General features: G+C 36.9%; 1 protein-coding gene across 1 annotated transcript in view; it reads right to left on the reverse strand.

The window, feature by feature from the left end:
- Positions 1 to 2228: 2228 nt before the first annotated feature.
- The window catches only part of TUBGCP3 (tubulin gamma complex associated protein 3), a 167796-nt gene continuing 149481 nt past the window's right edge, over positions 2229 to 20543 (reverse strand). The window contains exons 21-22 of the mRNA XM_036757300.1: positions 7529 to 7645; positions 2229 to 3365 (exon numbers count right to left, since the gene is read on the reverse strand). Of these exons, the coding sequence (XP_036613195.1) occupies positions 3207 to 3365; positions 7529 to 7645 (276 nt within the window). The 3' untranslated portion in view covers positions 2229 to 3206. The remainder of the gene's footprint in view (positions 3366 to 7528; positions 7646 to 20543) is intronic.

The raw sequence follows: 20543 nt of genomic DNA on the forward strand, positions 1-20543 counted from the left end.
CTATGAAGTTTGAATGTAGATTGAAGCACACTCCATGCTCGCCTTTTTTCCTTCTGTTTTTGGCTTTTTTTTTTTGGTTCTGTTTCTTCTTTCTCATGATTCATTCCATTGGTCATAATTCTTCTCCACAACTTGACTAGTGTATAAATTAATTCAATGCGAAGTTATATGTAGTAGTTATATGAGATTCCATGCCATCTAGGGAAGGGAGGGGGAGGGAGGGGAGAAAATCTGGAACTCAAAATTATGTAGAACCGTGTGTTGTAAACTAAAAATAAAAATTAAAAAAAAAAAATACTAATCCTCTAATAATTCCACCCCCCCCCAAAAAAAAGAGTATTAAGTGCTATATAGAGATTAAGCAAGATAGGTACAGAAAAAAGGTCATTGGATTGAAAAGAGATCATCCAGGCTTTGGAACAGATTTAGTTAAGTGATAAGATTGGAAGCTAAATTGCCAGAGGCCAGGGTGCAAGAGGTAACAAGTGGCTATAATGAATGTAGGCAGATTTTTTTGTAGGAATGTGGTGGTAAAAGAGAGAAGACATAAGATAAGAGGTTAAAGGGAATGGTAGGTACAAAAAAGAAAATGTTTTTAATATGGGGAGCATTGAACATGTTTGTAGGCAATGGGAAAGCAATAAATTTATAAGGAGAGACTAAAAATCTGGCGGAAACAAGGACTTCATTGACAAAAATGGTTCATGTATACCAAAATACCTATAGCATCATTTTTTGTGGTGGCACAGAACTGGAAACAATATAGATGCTCAGAATTTTTTAAATGGCTTCACAAATTTTCACATAAGAATACAATGGAATATTACTGTGCTTTAAGAAATGGCAAATGTGAAGTATACAGAGAAGCATGGACTTAGATGAACTGATGCAGAGTGAAGTAGAGATATAAATACAAGGTTATAACAATATAAAGGGAAAAACAACCATAATACATTCTAACTTGAACATTGTGAAATTATAAGAACAAAACTTGGCAACAAAGAAGAGCTATGGGAAAACACCTTTCCCAATTCTTTTGTAGGGTTGGGGATCCACAGATATGGAACACTGATTAACAAATCATTTTTGTTCAATGTATTTATTGACTGTTTTTGTCCAATTTTCTTCTTTTTAAACATTTTTGTTGTTATAAGGTATGGGTCTCTGGTGGGGAAAAGGGAATGGGGAGATAAAGGCAATGTAAAAAAAAATTAAAGGTTTTCTTAAGGAAAAAGAAAATTAGGGAAGGATGGTTAAAGACAAAAAGAGGATGGGGTATGGGGTCAAGGGCACAAGTATAGAAGTTGGAGTTGATGTTGATAAGGAGATTCTCTTAGAGTAGACCAAAAAAAGGAGAAAATAGGAGATGAGTGTTGAAGTGATTTGAAGAGTGGCGAGGGAGCTCTTATTGGATGGCCTCAATTTTTTCACTTAAGTATGAGGTGAAGTCCTCTTTGAAGAAGCAATACTGGCAACTCAAGAAGAAAAAGTTTGTAATAGCTGCTGTGGAGAGTATGACAGTGTCAAAAAGGGAAGAATAAAAGGAGGGTAAGGAAACAGCGAAGGCCCAGTTGAAATTGGATAACAAGTTTATAATGGACCATTGTATGGTTTCCAACTGTAATGTTCTGCAGCAATGGAAGTATTAGGGGAGAGGGGAGATGGTAGAAATAATCCAGTGCTGGAGTTCAAAAAGAATGAACAGGAGTTGTAGGACAATGGGGCAAAGGTGTTCAGGGGTATGGAACAGTGCAAAGCTGAACCGGTTAAATAAAGGGTCAAGATTTGGAAGTTTCAATAGCAATATATGGCACTATATTTATAATTTATCCATATTTTGGTGGATTAAAGAATTCATTCTCTATGCTATTTTTAAAACTATTGCCAAATTAAAATTATCATGCCTTCATATTTAAACTATTAAGAATTCTAAACTTCATTGAGAATTTAGTTCTGTATTGCCGTTAGTTGTGAACTTCATTCTCTAATTCAAATTTCTATTTGCAAGGAATTTGGAATAGACAAGATGAGAACAAAGAAATGGATTCTAAGGGAGAAACTACTGAATTTTATTCTTCTTTCTACATATTAAGTTTCATAAGATCTCATTTCCTGACTTTGGAGAACAAATAATAAAAACAGAGTAACATTTTAAATCTAACTTTCTCTGTTCTCCACCACATAAAGTACATAACTCTTTCCAAGACAGTCAAGAAACAGACAATATATTTGAAAGATAAACGTATTTTAATTTTCCTAAACTTTTATGTATGGAACATAATAAATGGAGACTTAAATGACTTGATATAATGATATTTTTACAAAAAAAAAGTCTCTCTAACAGTAATATATAAATATTTACAATGAAAAAATAGCCAAGCCAAAAGGATATTTTCATTATACGAATCAATTTCTTTCTAATACACATCAGAATTTTGAACACAAAATGTTTCAATCACATCTATATTTACACATAACTTCATCTGACAATTTTGAAAACTAAACTTTAATTATTTAAGTGTATTTTTGTTTTATGTTGATTCTATTAGTGTTTTCCATATTTTTGCATATGACTTTTAAAAGTTATCTGAAATAGTAAATCAAATATAAAAATGTAAACCTTGAAGCATGAAAGAAAACAAATGTATGTAAAGTTAATGTATCAAGATACAAAGGTTCTCACACAGGCAAGTACATTACAACATTAAAATCAGTATAATAAAACACTTCATGTATTTTCTTGGTAAGGACAATATTTCAGGATCTGATTGATTTATTATTAACAAAAACTGCCTCCAAAGAGGATGCTTAAAAAAAGTTAATGACATCGCACCTTACTTCAATACCCCACCACTTGTTTTCTCTAAAAGAAATTGTGATTTTTTTCGAAATGATGAATATAAATAAAAGTATAGAACTTAGAAAACTCCAACAAAACATGACATTCTTTAAATACGAAGTTTCAAAAAAATAAATTGGAATAGTGCAAACCAATCTATTAACTTAGTAATATAACAAATATGTTCAATTCCAATGTATAAACAAGATTTGCTTTTTGTATTTCTACCATGATGCCACACATTCACACGTCTGAAGTACTTATGGGCAGACGGAGCTGCAGGCCATTTGGTTTCATTCTTACGTGTGGATCTTTATGTTCAACCAAATATTTAACATCAGATTCAAAACGTGGTTTTGGAATTTGTTCACATATGGGAACTACGGCGCCCTCTAGTGCCCAAAGACATTCGAAGCCTTGGCTCTCTTGCTTTATAATGTTCATTGAAGTCCAATCTAAAGCTAAGAAACCGAAGACTCTCATCAGAACTTGTTGTCAGTAACACCAAAAACTGCTGTACGATACCCTGGAGGAAGTAGAGTAAGAAAGAGTAAACAAGATTCAGCTAAAAAGAAAACACAAAGCAAAAACAAGACAATCACACCCTTAACAATCTTCAAAACTTAGGTCCAAATTTGCAATCTTTTTTTTTGGCTTAGATTCCAGATCAAATAGAACCAAAACAGATCACAGCTTTTGTATCTTGAAAGTTAACAATGGGAAAAAAGCAGTTCAGAAAATTAACCATTTTGTTCCTTCCTCCTCACCTTAAATTCAACAACAGTAACAATGAGCAAGGTAATGAAGCAAAACATGATACAACTTAGTGGTTCTTTAGAGTTAATCTAAAATTCTGAATACAATTTTTTTAAAAAGAAACTCATAGGAGGTTAAGTGAAAAAAATCTATTGCGTAGCTGGAACTTAGTAAATATTCACCGAATGAATACTTAAGAAGCTACTATACTTACTTCAACATTTCAAGGATGTGTGATTTTTGACAGGATGAGTATTTCTTCCACCAATGCAACTCACAAATTTGATTTACTTTTCCTGAGGTGATGTGGTCAAAAAATTCACCACCATTCAGTCAAATTAGTGGTGTGCCTCTCCAAAATTAGCTAGACTTGTCCATAGACAGAAGATGTGTGAACTGTCACTGGGTCTATATTTAAAATGTTTCCAACATGATAAGATCTGCCAAAGCAAGCACCTTGCCAGAATTGCATCTGAGAACTTTGGGTCATGTCTATACTACAATGTAGTGCTGGAGTAAACTTTTAAATTCCACTTACTTCTTCACTAATTATAAAACTATAAAGCGAGTATCTCAAATTTGTAGAGGAACTAATAAAAATGTCTATCAAACAATTCACTTCAAATTATATGTACAATCACTTTTAGTCAATTATTCATATCCATTCTACAAATATTTATTCAGTATATACTTCATGAAAGTCACTGTCAATTTAGAACTAAACCTAAATCCTTGAAAAAGAGGGAAAGCAAACATCAAATATTAACATTAAAGAGACTCTAGAGTTAATGAGATGTGAAGTTTGTTAAATTTTAGGTTTCATCATAACTTTTTTATGGAACAAAGAAGTTCTTAAGAAATCCCTGAATACCATCAAGACTAATAAACTAATGGACATCCATCAGCCTAGGGCATGTTTTGTTGCCCCTAATATGTTTCTCTGATTCCCTAAGGATAAATGCCATCTGAAATGGACCCACTATTAAAGTCTTTATTAATCTTAGCTCTCATTAAAATTTGACCTATCCTCTTCATTTCTGATATGAAAATAAGCACTGAAGGTAAAACAGCATTTTAGGACATTTACAAAAATCAATGTGTGTAGATAAAACTAATCTAAAGCAATACATGTATCATCACTATATACACATATATATTAATTCAACGAATATTTATTGAGCACCTACTATTATGTGTAAATAAAAACAGAAGCATTGAGAGACAAAAAGAATGAGGCATGATCTCTGTCTGCATGGAATTTATGGGCTAGCAGGAGAAAATCTATCAAGGGTACCACCTTCCTTCCAGTCCTCCTCAACTCTTCATTCTTCTTTGAAATCCTATCACTTCTCAAGTTTTGTCCACTCTAGCTCCACAACATTCTCAAATAGATCTCTTTATACCATTCAATCCAAAACTAACCAAAGTTATATAGCCTTGCAACTTCTCCCCAGGACTACTTTAATAGCCTCTTAACTAGTCTCTCTGCCTCATCTCTCCTCTTCAATCCAAATTCCAAATAACTGCCAAATTGACTATTTCTAAAGCACAAGTCACAAGTGTCATGCCTAAAGCATGACACTACGTTGCTCAAGAAACTTCAGTGTTGTCTCCAGAATAAAAACACAAGCTTCTCTGTTTGGTATTTGTCCTTTCCAGATTGACTGTGCTTTCCAGACCTTAACATATTGCAGTTCTGACCAAACAGGCCTACTTACCATCTCCTGTACTTGAGAATCAATCTCCTGTATTTGCATCTTTGTCTAGACATCTCCCCCACCCTCAGCCCCTTCTTCAAAAGTCACCTCGAGCATCGCCTCTTTCCTGCTTAAGGCCTTTCCAATTCCCCCTTTGTTAGCTGCCTCCTAGGGCTGTTGTGAGGATCAAACCAGGTAATATTTGTAGAGTACTGAGGGCGGTGCTGACAAACGTTGTTGTTGCTTCTTCCTGCTTTCACATCTTTAGCATTTCTCTTCTTTTCTCTAATCACATAGCTATGATCCCAGTTCAGGACCTAACGGCCTCTCACACTTAGACTACTGGAACAGCTTTATGATAAGTCTCCCTGTCTCAAGTCTCTCATTTCAATCCATCAACCACATGGCTCCCAATGTGATTTTCTTAAATGCAGGCCTGACCATGCCACTCCCCTACTCATAAAACCACAGCAGAAATTACTTTTCCTTTCTCTCACTCATTACTATTTTAATCTGAGTTTTATAATGTATGCAATTATTAGTACAATAAAACATGGACATAATTTATAAATAAATAAGTGTGCATATATTGGGCATGTGTGCTCAAAATTTTTTCCTGATAGGAATACACAGTAAGAAAAGATCAGAAACCTCGAGTCTAGAACACAGGCCTTATGAAGGAGAGTAGTGAGAGACTATATTAGAGGACTTCAAAGTCAGGTTGTGCCATTTAAACTTGAACTTGGTAGATGATGATAAATCTTTTTTCAGTCCTCTTCCTGATACTCCAGAAATCACAGAGTTCCTGTAAACAATACAACACTCCATGCCAACTTGTTAGATCCCCTATGCCAAGCCACAGAGAGCAACCAAGAATAACTTACAGATAAATGGGAGAAAAAGGGATCCCCACAACTACTGCAGGATGGAGAAAAAGGTCTTCCTGGCCTTCTAAAATGAAATTCCAAACGCATTTTTCTATAGCTACACATGATAGCTGACTTTTATTGCAGAACCATACTTCATAGAATCAGAGTTTTATTTTATATTATTTTTATAATATAATAAACATTATTATTATATTATTATGAGGTAAACATATTTTTGTGATCAGGCCTAGAAAAGCTAACAACCATTTATAGACTTATTCTTATTACGGGGAAAAAAAACAATGGGAGCTTCAAACAAACAAAATATAATACAGGTAAACTATGTGCAAGTCAGTGATTGCCATATATAAAGATACAGTCAGACATACCATGTGTGTGATGAGGAAGCGAAAAGAGAAGAAGGAAAATTAAATTTTTTCCTGTGGAATACTGTTGCTGAAAACGTAGACAGTGATTTCCTATTGAGTGATGAATTTGAAATAAAATGATATGTGAAGCTCATTAAAAGTAAATCTGAATAATTTTTCTTTTTCACAGGTATGGGACTCTGGGTGTGCATTCATTTATGAAGCAATGAATGACAAATAGCTCCTGACACACTACTATTTCAAGCTCCCCTACAAGGAGTACAGAAAGGAACTTTTTCTGTGAAGGAAAGAGATTTATGAATGGTAATGATTTACAAAGAAGATTAAGACTGTAATTTGAGTGCAAGTGAGATTATACTTATTAAGATTAAGATTTTTTTTTACAGTAAAGTAGTAAACAGGACATTATAGTTCCTTTTAAAAATGGGTACAAAGACGTTTTTTAAAATCGCAAATTACTCACTACGTTAACTCCTTTACAACTGCACTGTTTATTTTAATTAGTAATATGGAGTTAAACACCAGGTATCCATTTTGAAAGTCATATTAAAAATAAATTATGTATAGAACTAGCTTATATAGACACTTCATACAAAAGCAGCCTATATTTTAAAAATAATTGTGTATTCCCCACATGATTATTATTATATGTGGTCATTAACATCTTCGCATTTTTCAACAAAAATGCAAAATGGGACAAAATAGGAAAGGGAGAGTTAAAATAAAAAAATATATACAACTAGCATAAAGGTCACCTCTCCTTTTTGTCTCTGAAATGAGGTTTTTGTGATCAGCAACTGTTGGCTGATGTGGAAGATCCAAAATAAGATTTGACGTGAGCAACTCTATCCAAAGGTAGATTAATAAACAAACTAGATTCTGTTAGAATAGCTTATTTTAAAGATGAATTGTTACTGTCAAAAATTTACTACATGACAACAAATGAAAATAATTCTTTGCTACTACTATGTCAAATACCTGGTAAAAATGTGTCAATATTCGCAACTGGGAACACATTTTTGGTATAGATTCTTCAAATTCTCTAATCCTCTTTTCTTCCTCTTCTTCCTCTGCTGCTGTGATTCCCCACTGACCCTGTAAAACACAACATCCTAAATTTCACTGAAAATTCTAATGCTGTCAAATTTAAAAAGAAAAACCACATTCTTAACAATTTTGAAATTACACAATGTGATAAGGCTCATATTATTTCAAACATTCCACCAAATAAGAATTTGCCCATCAAAGCAGTGACTTATCCAAATAACAATGCCAATATTCAAAATATTTATAGAATTCTTCCTTTGAAACTGCTATTATAAGCTAGTTTTTATTAGTCATATGAAAACCTTCCTTTATGGTCAGTCACATCTTGTTTTTGACCAAAAACATTATTCAGTGTGATCATCTAACTTATTAACCAGGTCTGCCTCTATGAATGACTTTTTTTTTTTCCCAAACCAAATCTGCTTGTTAAAGGTGTTTATATACGCTAGAAATTTTAAAGGTAGTCCCAGAAGAGGAAGTCTCAAATGTTTTGAACTATGATAGCATCATTGAAACAAGTCTATATGTATCATCTCCCCACAAGGTAACATTATTTTGAAGCACTCATCTGGAGGTGTTCTGTTATGCTATCTTATTTTTTTTTAATATTATGAACTTTTATTATGTGTAGTTTGTTTAAAAACCTGATTTTTCTCCAATTTTGTTTCTTTTTAATGGGAAACTATGAACTCTTATTATGCACAGATTTAAAAAGTATGCATTTAAATTCAACACAATGGTAACAAAACTTTGTTTTTTTCTGTACCCTCAACTGAACTCCCTTCTGTTCTTTTCTGTGCATTGTATTCTTTAAAATTAATTAATTTTTAGTTTTCAACATTCATTTCCACAAGATTTCTCTCCATCTCTCCCCTCCCCCTAACCCAAGATGGCATGCATTCTGATTAGCCCTTTCTCCAGTCTGCCCTCTATCACCCCACCCCACCCCTCTTATCCTCTTTCCCCTTACTTTCTTGTTGGACAAGATAGATTTCTATACTCCACTGCCTGTATATCTTATTTCCCAGTTGCATGTGAAAACAATTTTTAACATTTCTTTTTAAAACTCTGAGTTTCCAATTTTCTCCCTTCTTCCCTCCCCATCTACCCTCATTGAGAAGGCAAGCAATTCAATATAGGTTGTACATGTGCTGTTATGCAAAACACTTCCATAATAGTCATGTTGTGAAAGACTGTATTTTCCTCCATCCTATCCCGTCCCCCACTTATTCTATTTACTCCTTTGACCCTGTCCCTTTTAAAAAGTGTTTGCTTCTGACTACCCTTCCCCCAATATGCCCTCCCCTCTAACATCCCCTCCTCCAATCCCTTCTCCCCTACTTTCCTGTAGGGTAAGATACCCAATTGAGTGTGTATGTTATTCCCTCCATTCAATGAGAGTAAGGTTCGCGCATTCCTTTTCACTTTCTCCCTCTTCCACTCAATTTTAAAAGCTTTTTCTTGCCTCCTTTATGTGAGATAATTTACGCCATTATATCCCTCCCTCTCTCACACCTTAAATTTATTTTTTAGATATCATCCCTTTATATTCAACCCACCCTGTGCCCTATTTGTCTGTGTGTGTGTGTGTGTGTGTGTGCGTTCCCTCCAACTACCCAAATACTGAGAAAGGTCTCATGAGTTACAAGTATCTTTTCACGTAGGAATATAAACAGTTCAACTTTAAGAAGTCCCTTATGATTTCTCTTTCCTGTTTACCTTTTCATGCTTCGCTTAAGTCTTGTATTTGAAAGTCAAATTTTCTATTCAGCTCTGGTCTTTTCATCAAGAATGCTTGAAAGTCCTCTGTTTCATTGAATGTCCATTTCCCCCCCTGAAGTATTATACTCAGTTTTGCTGGGTAGGTGATTCTTGGTTTTAATTATAGCTCCTTTGACCTCTGGAATATCATATACCAAGCCCTCCAGTCCCTTAACATAGAAGCTGCTAGATCTGCTGTTATCCTGATTGTGTTTCCACAATTGTTTCATTTTGGCTGCTTCCAATATTTTCTCCTTGATTTGGGAACTCTGGAATTTGGCTACAATATTCCTAGGAGTCTTCCTTTTGGGATCTCTTTCAAAAGATGATCAGGGGATTCTTTACATTTCTATTTTACCCTCTGGTTCTAGAACAGGGCTGTCCAACCTTAGGTTTTTATTGAAACAATATACAATATATTTTGATTTGCCATTTCAGTGAGAGCTCTGCAGCTCAGCTGTTTACTAAAGCATTTATGTAAATTTCTATGCTTCTTGATGGGCCGCATAAATCACACTGTAAGCCACATTTTGGACAGCCCGGTTCTAGAATATCAGCACAGTTTTCCTTGACAATTTCTTGAAAGATAATATCAAGGCTCTCTTTTTGATCATGGCTTTCAGGTAGTTCAATAATTTTTAATTTATCTCTCCTGGATCTATTTTCCAGGTCAGTAGTTTTTCCAATGAGATATTTCAAACTGTCTTCTAATTTTTTATTCTTTTGGTTCTGTTTTACCATTTCTTATAGAGTCATTATCTTTCATTTGCTCCATACTAATTTTTTTTAAGATTTTTATTTTTAGTTTATAACACTCAGTTCCACATGATTTTGAATTCCAGATTTTCTTCCTCCCCCTCCTCCCTCCTCCTCCAGACAGCATAGAATCCAATATATATCTTCTACATATAACTTCGCATTAAACTTATTTATACAATAGTCAGATTGTAGAGGAGAATTATGACCAATGGAATGAATCATGACAAAGAAGAAACAAAAACAAAAAAAACAAAAACAACACCAGAAGAAGAGGGGGAAAAAAAACAAAAGAAGAGAAAAAAAAAAGAGAGCAAACAGTTTGCCTCAATCTGCATTCAGACTCCATAGTTCTTTCTCTGGATGTAGATGGCTCTCTCCATCATGAGTCCTCAGGAGTTGTCTTTGAACCTTGTATTGCTGAGAAGAGCTAAGTCTATCAAGGTTAGTCATCACAGAATCAATATATCTGTGGTTGTGTATAATGTTCTCCTAGTTCTGCTCCATTCACTCAGCATTATATCATGTAGGTTTTTCCAGGTTATTATGAAGTCCGTATCTTCTCTATTTCTTAGAGCACAATAGTATTCCATTACATTCATATACCACAACTTGTTCAGCCATTCCCCAATTGATGGGCATCCCCTTGATTTACAATTGTTTGCTACTACAAAAAGAGCCACTATAAATACATTTGTACATATGGGTCCTTTTTCCCACTTGTGTGATATCTTTGGGATACAGCCCTAGAAGTGGTATTGCTGGGTCAAAGGGTATTCACATTTTTATAGCCCTTTGGGCACAGTTCCAAATTGCTCTCCAGAATGGTTGGATCAGTTCACAACTCCACCAGCAATACAACAGTGTTCCAATTTTCCCACATCCTCTCCAGTATTTATCATTTTCCTGTTCTGTCATGTTAGCCAATCTGACAGGAGAAATGCGGTACCTAAGAGTTGCTTTGATTTGCATTTCTCTAATCAGTAGTGATTTCAAGCATTTTTTCATATGCCTATAGATAGTTTGAATTTCTTCCTCTGAAAACTATCTGTTCATATCCTTTGACCATTTCTCAATTGGGGAATAAATTTGGCTCAGTTCCCTGTATATTTTAGAGATGAGGCCTTTATCAGAGATACTGGTTGTAAACATTTTCTCCCAATTTTCTGCTTCTCTCCTAATCTTTGTTGCACTGGCTTATTTTATACAAAAACTTTTCAATTTAACCTAATCAAAATTATCCATTTTGCACTTTGTAATGCTATCTCTTGTTTTGTCATAAATTCTTTCCTTTCCCATAAATGATAGGTAAACTATTCTTTGCTCTCCCAAACTGCTTATAGTATCAGCCTTTCTTCCTAAATCATGAACCCATTTTGACTTTATTTTGGTATATGGTGTAAGATATTGGTCTATGCCCAGTTTCTGCCCTACCATTTTCCAGTTTTCCTAGCAGTTTTTGTGAAATAGTGAATTCTTAGCCCAGAAGCTGGACTCTTTGGGTTTGTCAAAGAGTAGATTGCTATAGTCGTTGACTTCTCCATCTTGTGTACCTATCCCACTGACCCACAACTCTGTTTTTTAGCCAGTACCAGGCAGTTTTGATGACTGCTGCTCTATAGTTCAGTTTAATATCTGGTGTGGCTAGGCCACCTTCTCTAGCATTTCTTTTCATTAATATCCTAGATATTCTAGACCTCTTGTTCTTCCAGATGAATTTTGTTATTATTTTATCCAGCTCTGTAAAATAATTTTTTGGTAATTCGATTGGTATGGCACTGAATAAATTAATTCAGGTAAAATGGTCATTTTTATTATATTAGCTCGGCCTAACCATGAGCAACTGATATTTTTCCATTTATTTAGATCTGACTTTATTTATGTGAAAAGTGTTTTTGTAATTGTGTTTATATAAACCCTGGGTGTGTCTTAGCAGGTAGACTCCCAAATATTTTATAGTGTCTACAGTAACTTTAAATGGAATTTCTCTTTCTATCTCTTGCTGTTGGGCTTTGCTAGTAATATATAGGAATGCCAAGGATTTATGTGGGTTTATTTTACACCCTGCAGCTTTGCTAAAGTTGTTTATTATTTCAAGTAGTTTTTTACTTGATTCTCTAGGATTCTCTAAGTAAATCATCATATCATCTGCAAAAAGTGATAATTTAGTTTCTTCTTTGCCTATTCTAATTCCTTCAATTTCTTTTTCTTCTCTTATTGCTACAGGTAACATTTCTAATACCAACCTGAATAATAGGGGTGATAATGGACATCCTTGTTTCATCCCTGATCTTACTGGGAATGCATCTAGCTTATCCCCATTAAAATTATGCTTGTTGATGGTTTTAGATAGATGCTAATTATAATTTTAAGGAAGCCACCATTTATTACTATGCTTTCTACTGTTTTTAATAGGGATGGGTGTTGTATTTTTTCAAAGGCTTTTTCTGCATCTATTGAGATGATCGTATGGTTTCTGCTGGTTTTGTTGTCGACATAATCAATTATGCTGATAGTTTTCCCAATATTGAACCAGCCTTGCCTTCCTGGAATAAATCCTACCTTGTCATAGTGTATTATTCTCCTGCTAACTTGCTGCAATCTTTTTGCTAATATTTTATTTAAAAGTTTTGCATCAATATTCATTAGGGAAATTGGTCTATAATTTTCTTTCTCTGTTTTGACTCTACCTACTTTGGGTATTAGTACCATATTTGTGTCATAAAAAGAATTTGGTAGGACTTCCTCTTCACCTATTTTCCCAAATAGTCTACAAAGTATAGGAATTAATGGTTCTCTAAATGTTTGATAGAATTCAACATGTAAAACCATCTGGCCCTGGAGATTTTTTCCTAGGGAGTTCATTGGTGGCTTGCTCAATTTCTTTTTCTGATCTGGGGTTATTTAGAAATTTTACTTCCTCTTCTGTTAACCTGGGCAATTTATATTTTTGTAGATATTCATCCATATCCCTAAGGTTGTCAAATTTATGGACATACAATTGGGCAAAATAACTCCTAATTATTGTTTTCATTTCCTCTTCACTGGAGGTATATCCACCCTTTTCATTTTTGATATTGGTAATTTGGTTTTCTTCTTTCTTTTTTTTAATCAAATTGATCAAAGATTTATCAATTTTATTGGTTTTTTAATAAAAACAGTTCTTGGTTTTATTTATTAAATTAACAGTTTTCTTGATTTCAATTTTATTAATCTCTCCTTTGATTTTCAGTATTTCTAAACCTGGTATTTAACTGGGATTTTCAATTTGTTCTTTTTCTAGCTTTTTCAGTTGCATGCCCAATTCATTGATCTCCTTTTTCTCTATTTTATTCATGTAAGCATTTAAAGGTATAAAGGAGACCTAAAAAATACTGAAGAAAATAACACCTTAGAAAAAATAGACTAACCCAAATGGCAAAAGAGATGCCTAAGAACTGCTTTTGCTGCACCCCATGTTCTTTGGCCCACTCATTCTTTAGAATTATATTATTTAGTTTACAATTAATTTTTATTTAATTTTTCCATGGTTCTTTATTACAAACAATTTTTATTGCATCATGATCTGAAAAGTATGCTTTGACTACTTCTGCCTTTCTGTACTAGATTGTGAGGTTTTTATGCCCCAGTACATGGTCAACTTTTTAGTATGTGCCATGTACCACAGAGAAAAAAGTATATTCCTTTTTATCCCCATTCAGTTTTCTTCAGAAGTCTATCATATCTGCCTTTTCTAAAATTCTTTTCACTTCCTTAACTTCTTTCTTGTTTATTTTGAGGTTAGATTTATCAAGTTCAGAGAAGGGGAGGTTGAGGTCCCCCATTATTACAGTTTTGCTGTCTATTTCTTCCTGTAACTCCTTTAACCTCTCCTCTAAGAACCTGCAAGCTATACCACTTGGTGCGTATATGTTAAATAATGATATTGCTTCATTGTTTATGGTGCCTTTTAGCACCACATAGTGTCCTTCCTTATTTCTTTTAGATCTTTGCTTTTGCTTTGTCTGAGATTAGGATTGCTACCCTTGCTTTTTTTTACTTTAGCTGAAGCACAATATGTTCTACTCCAGCCTTTTACCTTTACCCTGTGTGTATCCCCATTTCTGATGTGTTTCGTGTAAACAATATATTGTAAGACTATGGTTTTTAATCCATTCTGCTATCCCCTTCTGTTTTATGGGACAGTTCATCCCATTCACATTCACAGTTATGAATACTATCTGTGTCTTTTTCTCCATCCTATTTCCCCCTTGTTTATGCTTTTATTTCTCCCTTCTCCTCCTCAACAGAGTTTTGCTTTTGACCACAGCCTTCCTCAGTTTACCCTCCCTCTTGATTCCCCTCCCTTATCTTACCTTTTTCCCCTTGCTACTACTTCCTCCCTTTTGAGCACCCCCCTCCCTTTTCTTTCCCCTTTCCCCCGCTACTGCCTGTAGGACAAGTTTGATTTCTATACTTATTAGGGTATGTTATTCCCTTCTTGAACCAAATCCAATGAGAGTGAAGCTCAAATACTGCTCTTCTCCCTCCCTTCTTTCCCTCTACTGTTTTTGTGCCTCTTCATGTGAAGCAATTTACCCTTTTCTACTACCTCCTTACCTCTTCTCCCAGAACCATCCCTTTATATCTCTCAATTATATTTTTTTCATTATATCAGTTATTTTATACTGACACCCACAGCCTATGAATATCCCTTTCAATTGTCATAATAACTATACTATTCTCAAGATTGACATATATATATATATAACATATATAAAACAAAATAATCCTATATAAAGATGTAACTAATTAGACTTATTGATTAACTAGGGGTTCCCCCATGCCCCGTTTGCATTTTTATGTCTCTCTTGAGTTTTATATTTGGAGATCAAATTTTCCATTGAGCTCTGGACTTTTCTTCAGGAAAGTCTGGAATTCCCTTATTTCATTCAATGTCTATCTCCTTGCCTGGAAAATTATGCTCAATTTTGCTGGGTAGCTGATCCTTGGTTGCAGTCCAAGTTCCTTTGCCTTTTGGAATATCATATTCTAATTTATCTTGTCATATAATGTAGAAGCTGAAAGATCCTGTGTGATCCTGACTGTAGTTCCATGATATTTGAATTGTTTCTTTCTAGCTGCTTGTAGTATTTTCTCCTTGATCTGGTAGTTCTGGATTTTGCCTATAATATTTCTTGGAGTTTTCAATTTGGAATCTCTTCCAGGGGGTGATCAGTGGATTTTTTTGATGACGATTTTACCCTCTGGTTCTAGAACCTCCAAGCAATTTTCCTTAAGTATTTCATGGAGGGCAGCTAGGTGGTGCAGTCAGTAGAGCACCGGCCCTAGAGTCAGGAGGACCTGGGTTCAAATCCGGCCTCAGACACTTGACACATGTACTAGCTGTGTGACCTTGGGCAAGTCACTTAACCCCAATTGCCCTGCCAAAAAGCAAAAAAAAAAAAAAAATATTTCATGGAACATACTGTCCAGGCTCTTTTCTTCATCATGGCTTTCAGGTAGATAAATAATTCTTAGATTGTCTTTTCCAGGTCAATTGTTCTTCCAGTCAGATATTTCATGTTTTCTTCTATTTTTTCATTCTTTAGATTTTGTTTGACTGATTCTTGATGTCTCAGAGTCATCAGCTTCTACTTGCCCAATTCTAATTTTTAATGTATTGTTTTCTTCCTTTGTCTCCTTTTCCATTAGGCTGATTTAATTTTCAATGAGACATTTTCTCCATTTATATTTTGATTCTCCTTAACCACTTCACTGATTTTACTTTTTAAAGATTTGTTTTCATCAATGAATTTTTTTCCCATTTTTTTCTTTTACCCCCCCTAATTTGGTTTTTAAAGTCTTCCTTAAGTTCTTCCAGGAATGCTTTTTGGTGTGGAGACCAGTTTACTTTATCTTTTGAGGTTTCAGATATGGGTATACTATCCATACTGTCCTCTTCTGAATTGGTATTTTGATCTTTCCTTTCTCCATAATAGGAATCAATGGTCTTTGGCTTTTCAGCATGTTTTTTCATAGTGGTTTTTTTTTTTTCCTCCTGGCTTCTAAAGTGGATCTCTGTTTCTGAGGCTCAGGGCACTCTGCCCCAAGTTTCTTGTGTTGGAATCTGTGGACCTGCTCACTGGCTTTATGTTCTATGGCCTCTGGTTTCGTGAGGTGTGGGAGAGGAGTGGTCTGGCTGCTGGGAGTCTTCTCTTCCCCAGGACTGCCCTACAGCATGGGTGGTCTCAGCTGTTGTCTGTGCTAGCGTCTGCCACTTCCCCTGGTTGTGCGAAGCCAAGTCTGGGGTCCTGGCCTTGACATCTGTTAGCTCCACCCCCAGGGGCTCAGTTATTCTCGTTCTGCTGAAGTGAGGGCTGCTGGGATACTTCTCTTCCTGCACGAGTCTCCTTCCGCCACCACAGGAAGGGCCCTCTAGCCAACTTCTCTCACTACTGAAGCCCCACTTCTGGCTCCTCTATTTCTCCTGTGGGAGTATTCTCTGGGTTTATTCAAGTGAGGGATAAGAGCTGTTTTACCTGCACATCATGGCTCCCAGAAGTTCAAGAAGGTGAGTTTCAAACCTTTAGACTGTGGGTTGGAGGCCTCCGGGCCAGCTGTTCCCACAGCCACCAGCTCTGCACTGCTGTCTCCCATAGCACTGACAGACTTCCGTCCTGGCCTGAGAGGCCTAGGGCTTCATCACAGCCGTAGCCAGTATTTCTGCCCTGGGCCTGTTCCTGCTGCAGTGTTTCGCTCACCCAGCAACCTCCCAGACCAGGGTGCTGGCTGGATTCCTCTGCTGTTCCCAGGTGGTTCGGTCTGCTGCGGATTTGTGTGCCTGGCATTCCTGCCCCTCTCAGTCTACTAGTGGCTTCTAACTCTCTCAAATCTGCTCAGATTCACTTTTTTAGATGTATCTGACAGAATGTGTGAGAGAGCTCCAGTAGTTCCTTCCTTTCACAGTGCTATCTTGGCTCCACCCCTACATTCTAATTTTTAAGGACTTATTTTTTTCAGTGATCTTTTGGACCTCCTTTTCCATTTGGCCGATTCTGCTTTTTAAGGCATTCTTCTCCTCACTGGCTTTTTGGATCTCTTTTGCCATTTGGGTTAGTCTATTTTTTCTAAGGTGTTATTTTCTTCAGTATTTTTTAGGTCTCCTTTATCAAGCTGTTGACTCATTTTTCATGATTTTCTGGTATCACTGTCATTTCTCTTCCCAATTTTTCCTCTACTTCTCTTACTTGATTTTCAAAATCCTTTTTGAGCTCTTCCATGGCCTGCGACCAATTCATATTTTTCTTGGAGGCTTTTGATGTAGGAGCTTTGACTTTTTGTCTTCTTCTGGTTGTATGTTTTGATCTTCTTTGTCACCAAAGTAAGATTCTATAGGCTGAGTTTTTTTTATGCTGTTTGCTCATTTTCCCAGCCAATTACTTGACTCTTGAGCTCTTGGTAAAGGTAGGACTCTCCTTCCAGAGTGGAGAGTGCTCTATCCCAAGCTTCAGGGATTTTACACAACTGTTTTCAGAGATACTTCTAGTTACGTGTAAATTTTCAGTTCTTCTAAGGTGGTATGATCAAAGGAGAATTGTTTATTCCTCTCCTAGCCTGTGCTCTAGTCTGTGAGTGACCTCAAGCACTCTTTTCTGACTTGGAACTGTGAGGAGGATTACCTCTCCATAGCCACCGAAAGTTCTGCCACTCCAGTATTCCTCCTTACCCCAGGACCTCCACCCAGTACTGTGACCCAGATCCAAGCTGGGCAAAACAAGAGAATCCTGCCTCAAAGCCAGCAAAGAGATCCCTGTAATCCCCCTCTCATCAGTAGCTCAATCCCCCACTGTCTATGGGCCTGGAGCTCTGGAAATAGTTACTGCTGTTGCTGCCACCACTGCCTGCTGCCTCCACCGCCCCAGGGCTGGGGTCCAACCAAGTTCCTCTCTCACCCAGATCCGACAGAGTTTTCCCACTGACTTTTTACATTGTCTTTGGCATTTGTGGGTTGAGAAGTCTGGAAACTGCCACAACTGCCAGTGATTCAGTCCCCTGAGGCCTGCTCTGGCCCTGTGTGTGCCTGCACAGCCCATGCTGGACTGCTCTCAGCTCCCAGCCCAGCACAACAGACTTTTCCTGTCAACCCTTCCAGGCGGTCTTAGACTTGAGATTTGTTTCACTCTGTCATTTTGTGGGTTCTGATGCTCTAGAATTGGTTTAGAGTCATTTTTTACAAGTATTTGGAGGGGTTTGGGGGAAAGCTCAAGCAAGTCCCTGCTTTTACTCCACCCTCTTGGCTCAACTCATCCCCACGACCCCCTCTTATGCTATCTTAAAAAATAAATTAAATTAACTCTATGATACCACTGGATACCCAATTACTAACTTCATAAAGCTGGATGAAACATCAAAGGGATTCTAGTTCAATACTCTCATGTTACAGATGAAGAAAAGCAAGTTCAATGAATAAGTGAATGAAAAAGCATTTATTAAGTTGTAATTCTAGTCAATGTGCAAAGAAAGTGCTGTGAAAAACTCTGGGGGGTTGGGAAGGAGTTACAAATAGAAAAGCAAGACAGTTGTCCCTATTCTAGCACTCACATTTTAATGTGTGGTAAACAGGAACATATACTGTAGATATCAGTTTTAAGTAAAGTGGAAATGCCTAGGAACCCTTGGGGGTAGTGGCAAAGCAGCTTATGTGTCTTCTTTAGGATGACTTTGGTATCTTTGGTGTCTGATCAAGCTCTAAGAACTCCCAAGTGCAGGGGTGGGAACATGCAGCCTGAAGGCCATATGTGGCCTTCTAGGTCCTTGGGCAAAGCCTTTTGACAGAGTCCAAGTTTGACAAAATAAATCCTTTTATTAGAGCTGGCTTCAGCTGCCTTCATGGACGTTGTAACAAATTGTTCTCATCCATCCATTCTGCCGGGGGAAGCCTTCACATGCTTGGGGTAGATACCCCCCAACTCACTGACAGGTTCAAGGCCTATTAGTTACTCTCCACCTGGTTTAGACTATCCACCAAGGTGGTTTACCCATGTATAACTGATGCTTGTGCTACAACTTTCTGGAGCTATGGGGGACACGAAGGCTAGATGAGCAGTCCCGAAAAGGGCTCAGAAAGCCCTCACACCAGAGGTGCTAATCCTCCCTGAACACCCCATCCAGCTCCAGCATGGGTGGCTGATCAGCAGTCGGTGATGGTGGTGGCTAGAAAAGTGGACCATTTCTCCACCAGTGTTGCTCCCCTGAAGGATGGTGGTAGTGGTTGGGCTGGAAGTTGAGCTAGTGGTCTGAGAGATTCTACTATTGATAAAACTCTGGAACTTACCCGTCCATCTGAAGCAGTCAGTTAGCAGTTGTTGTGGCAGACTTTGATTCAACATAATGAAAAACCTAACAACTATAGCTCTCCTAAAGAGGAATGAGCTGCTGAAGGATAGCAGGCTCCCCCTCACTGGAAACCTTTAAGAAGAGACCAAGGTTACACAGGTAGTAAGAGTTAGAGGCAGGATATAAAACTAGGTCCTCTGACACCAGAACCAATGACTCCTACCCATATCCTTTTAACTGTGCTGTTACTTCCAACTAATTTATTCTTTTAAAAAATCTAAAACCAAATGACAAATACTACAATGACTAAATATAGCCTCAAAGAAGAGAGATAAGAATGCCTGTCTCTCCCTTCTTTACTGCGGTATAGAATACTTTAAGAGCGGAGTAGGAATTGTCCTTTATAATCTGGGGAGCTTTTAAAAAGGAAGAGTAAAAATCTAAAAACTCAGAATTTTTTAAAATTATATTTTGTTCCAGAATATTTCTTCTTTTTATGCCTAAATTCATTACCCTAATTTTGACCTCCAGTAGCAGCTTTTGGGTTAAATGTCATCAGGCCTATACTAGCTGGAAGGAGTCTTCTTCCTATGTTTTTGAAGGCTTTTTTTTTCCTGGTTCAAATATCTCCAGAGTATAAATGGAGGTAGCCATCAAATTGAGTCCAATGCACGTCAATATTTAAAATCTGTAACAAACAGATTAGGGCAAGGGTGGGGAAGCTGCAGCCTGGAGGCCACATGTGACCTGCTAGGTCCTTGCATGCAGCCTTTTGACTTAGTCCTAGTTTTATAGAACAAATCCTTTAATCCTGTGAAGTTTGGATTCAGTAAAAGGGCTGCACTTGAGGACCTAGAGGGCCATACGTGGCCTTGAGGCAGAGGTTCCTGTAAAGGCAATCAGTGAATGGGAAGATCTTTCCTGCCCATTTCAGTAGGCTTTGGGGGCGGGGCTCTCAGGGTCCGGGGGGGGGGCAGGGGGGGGATGGCTAGGACTGGAGCCAATGGTAGGCTCCTGAGTTCTGCTCCACGTGATGACATGAAGCCTGTGGTGGGAGGAGCTTGATGAACGGTTGGAGCAGAGCTAAGAGGCAGTTGGTGAGAGCAGTTAA

The sequence above is a fragment of the Trichosurus vulpecula genome, chromosome 4, assembly GCF_011100635.1.
Source record: "Trichosurus vulpecula isolate mTriVul1 chromosome 4, mTriVul1.pri, whole genome shotgun sequence".
Classification (NCBI taxonomy): domain Eukaryota; kingdom Metazoa; phylum Chordata; class Mammalia; order Diprotodontia; family Phalangeridae; genus Trichosurus; species Trichosurus vulpecula.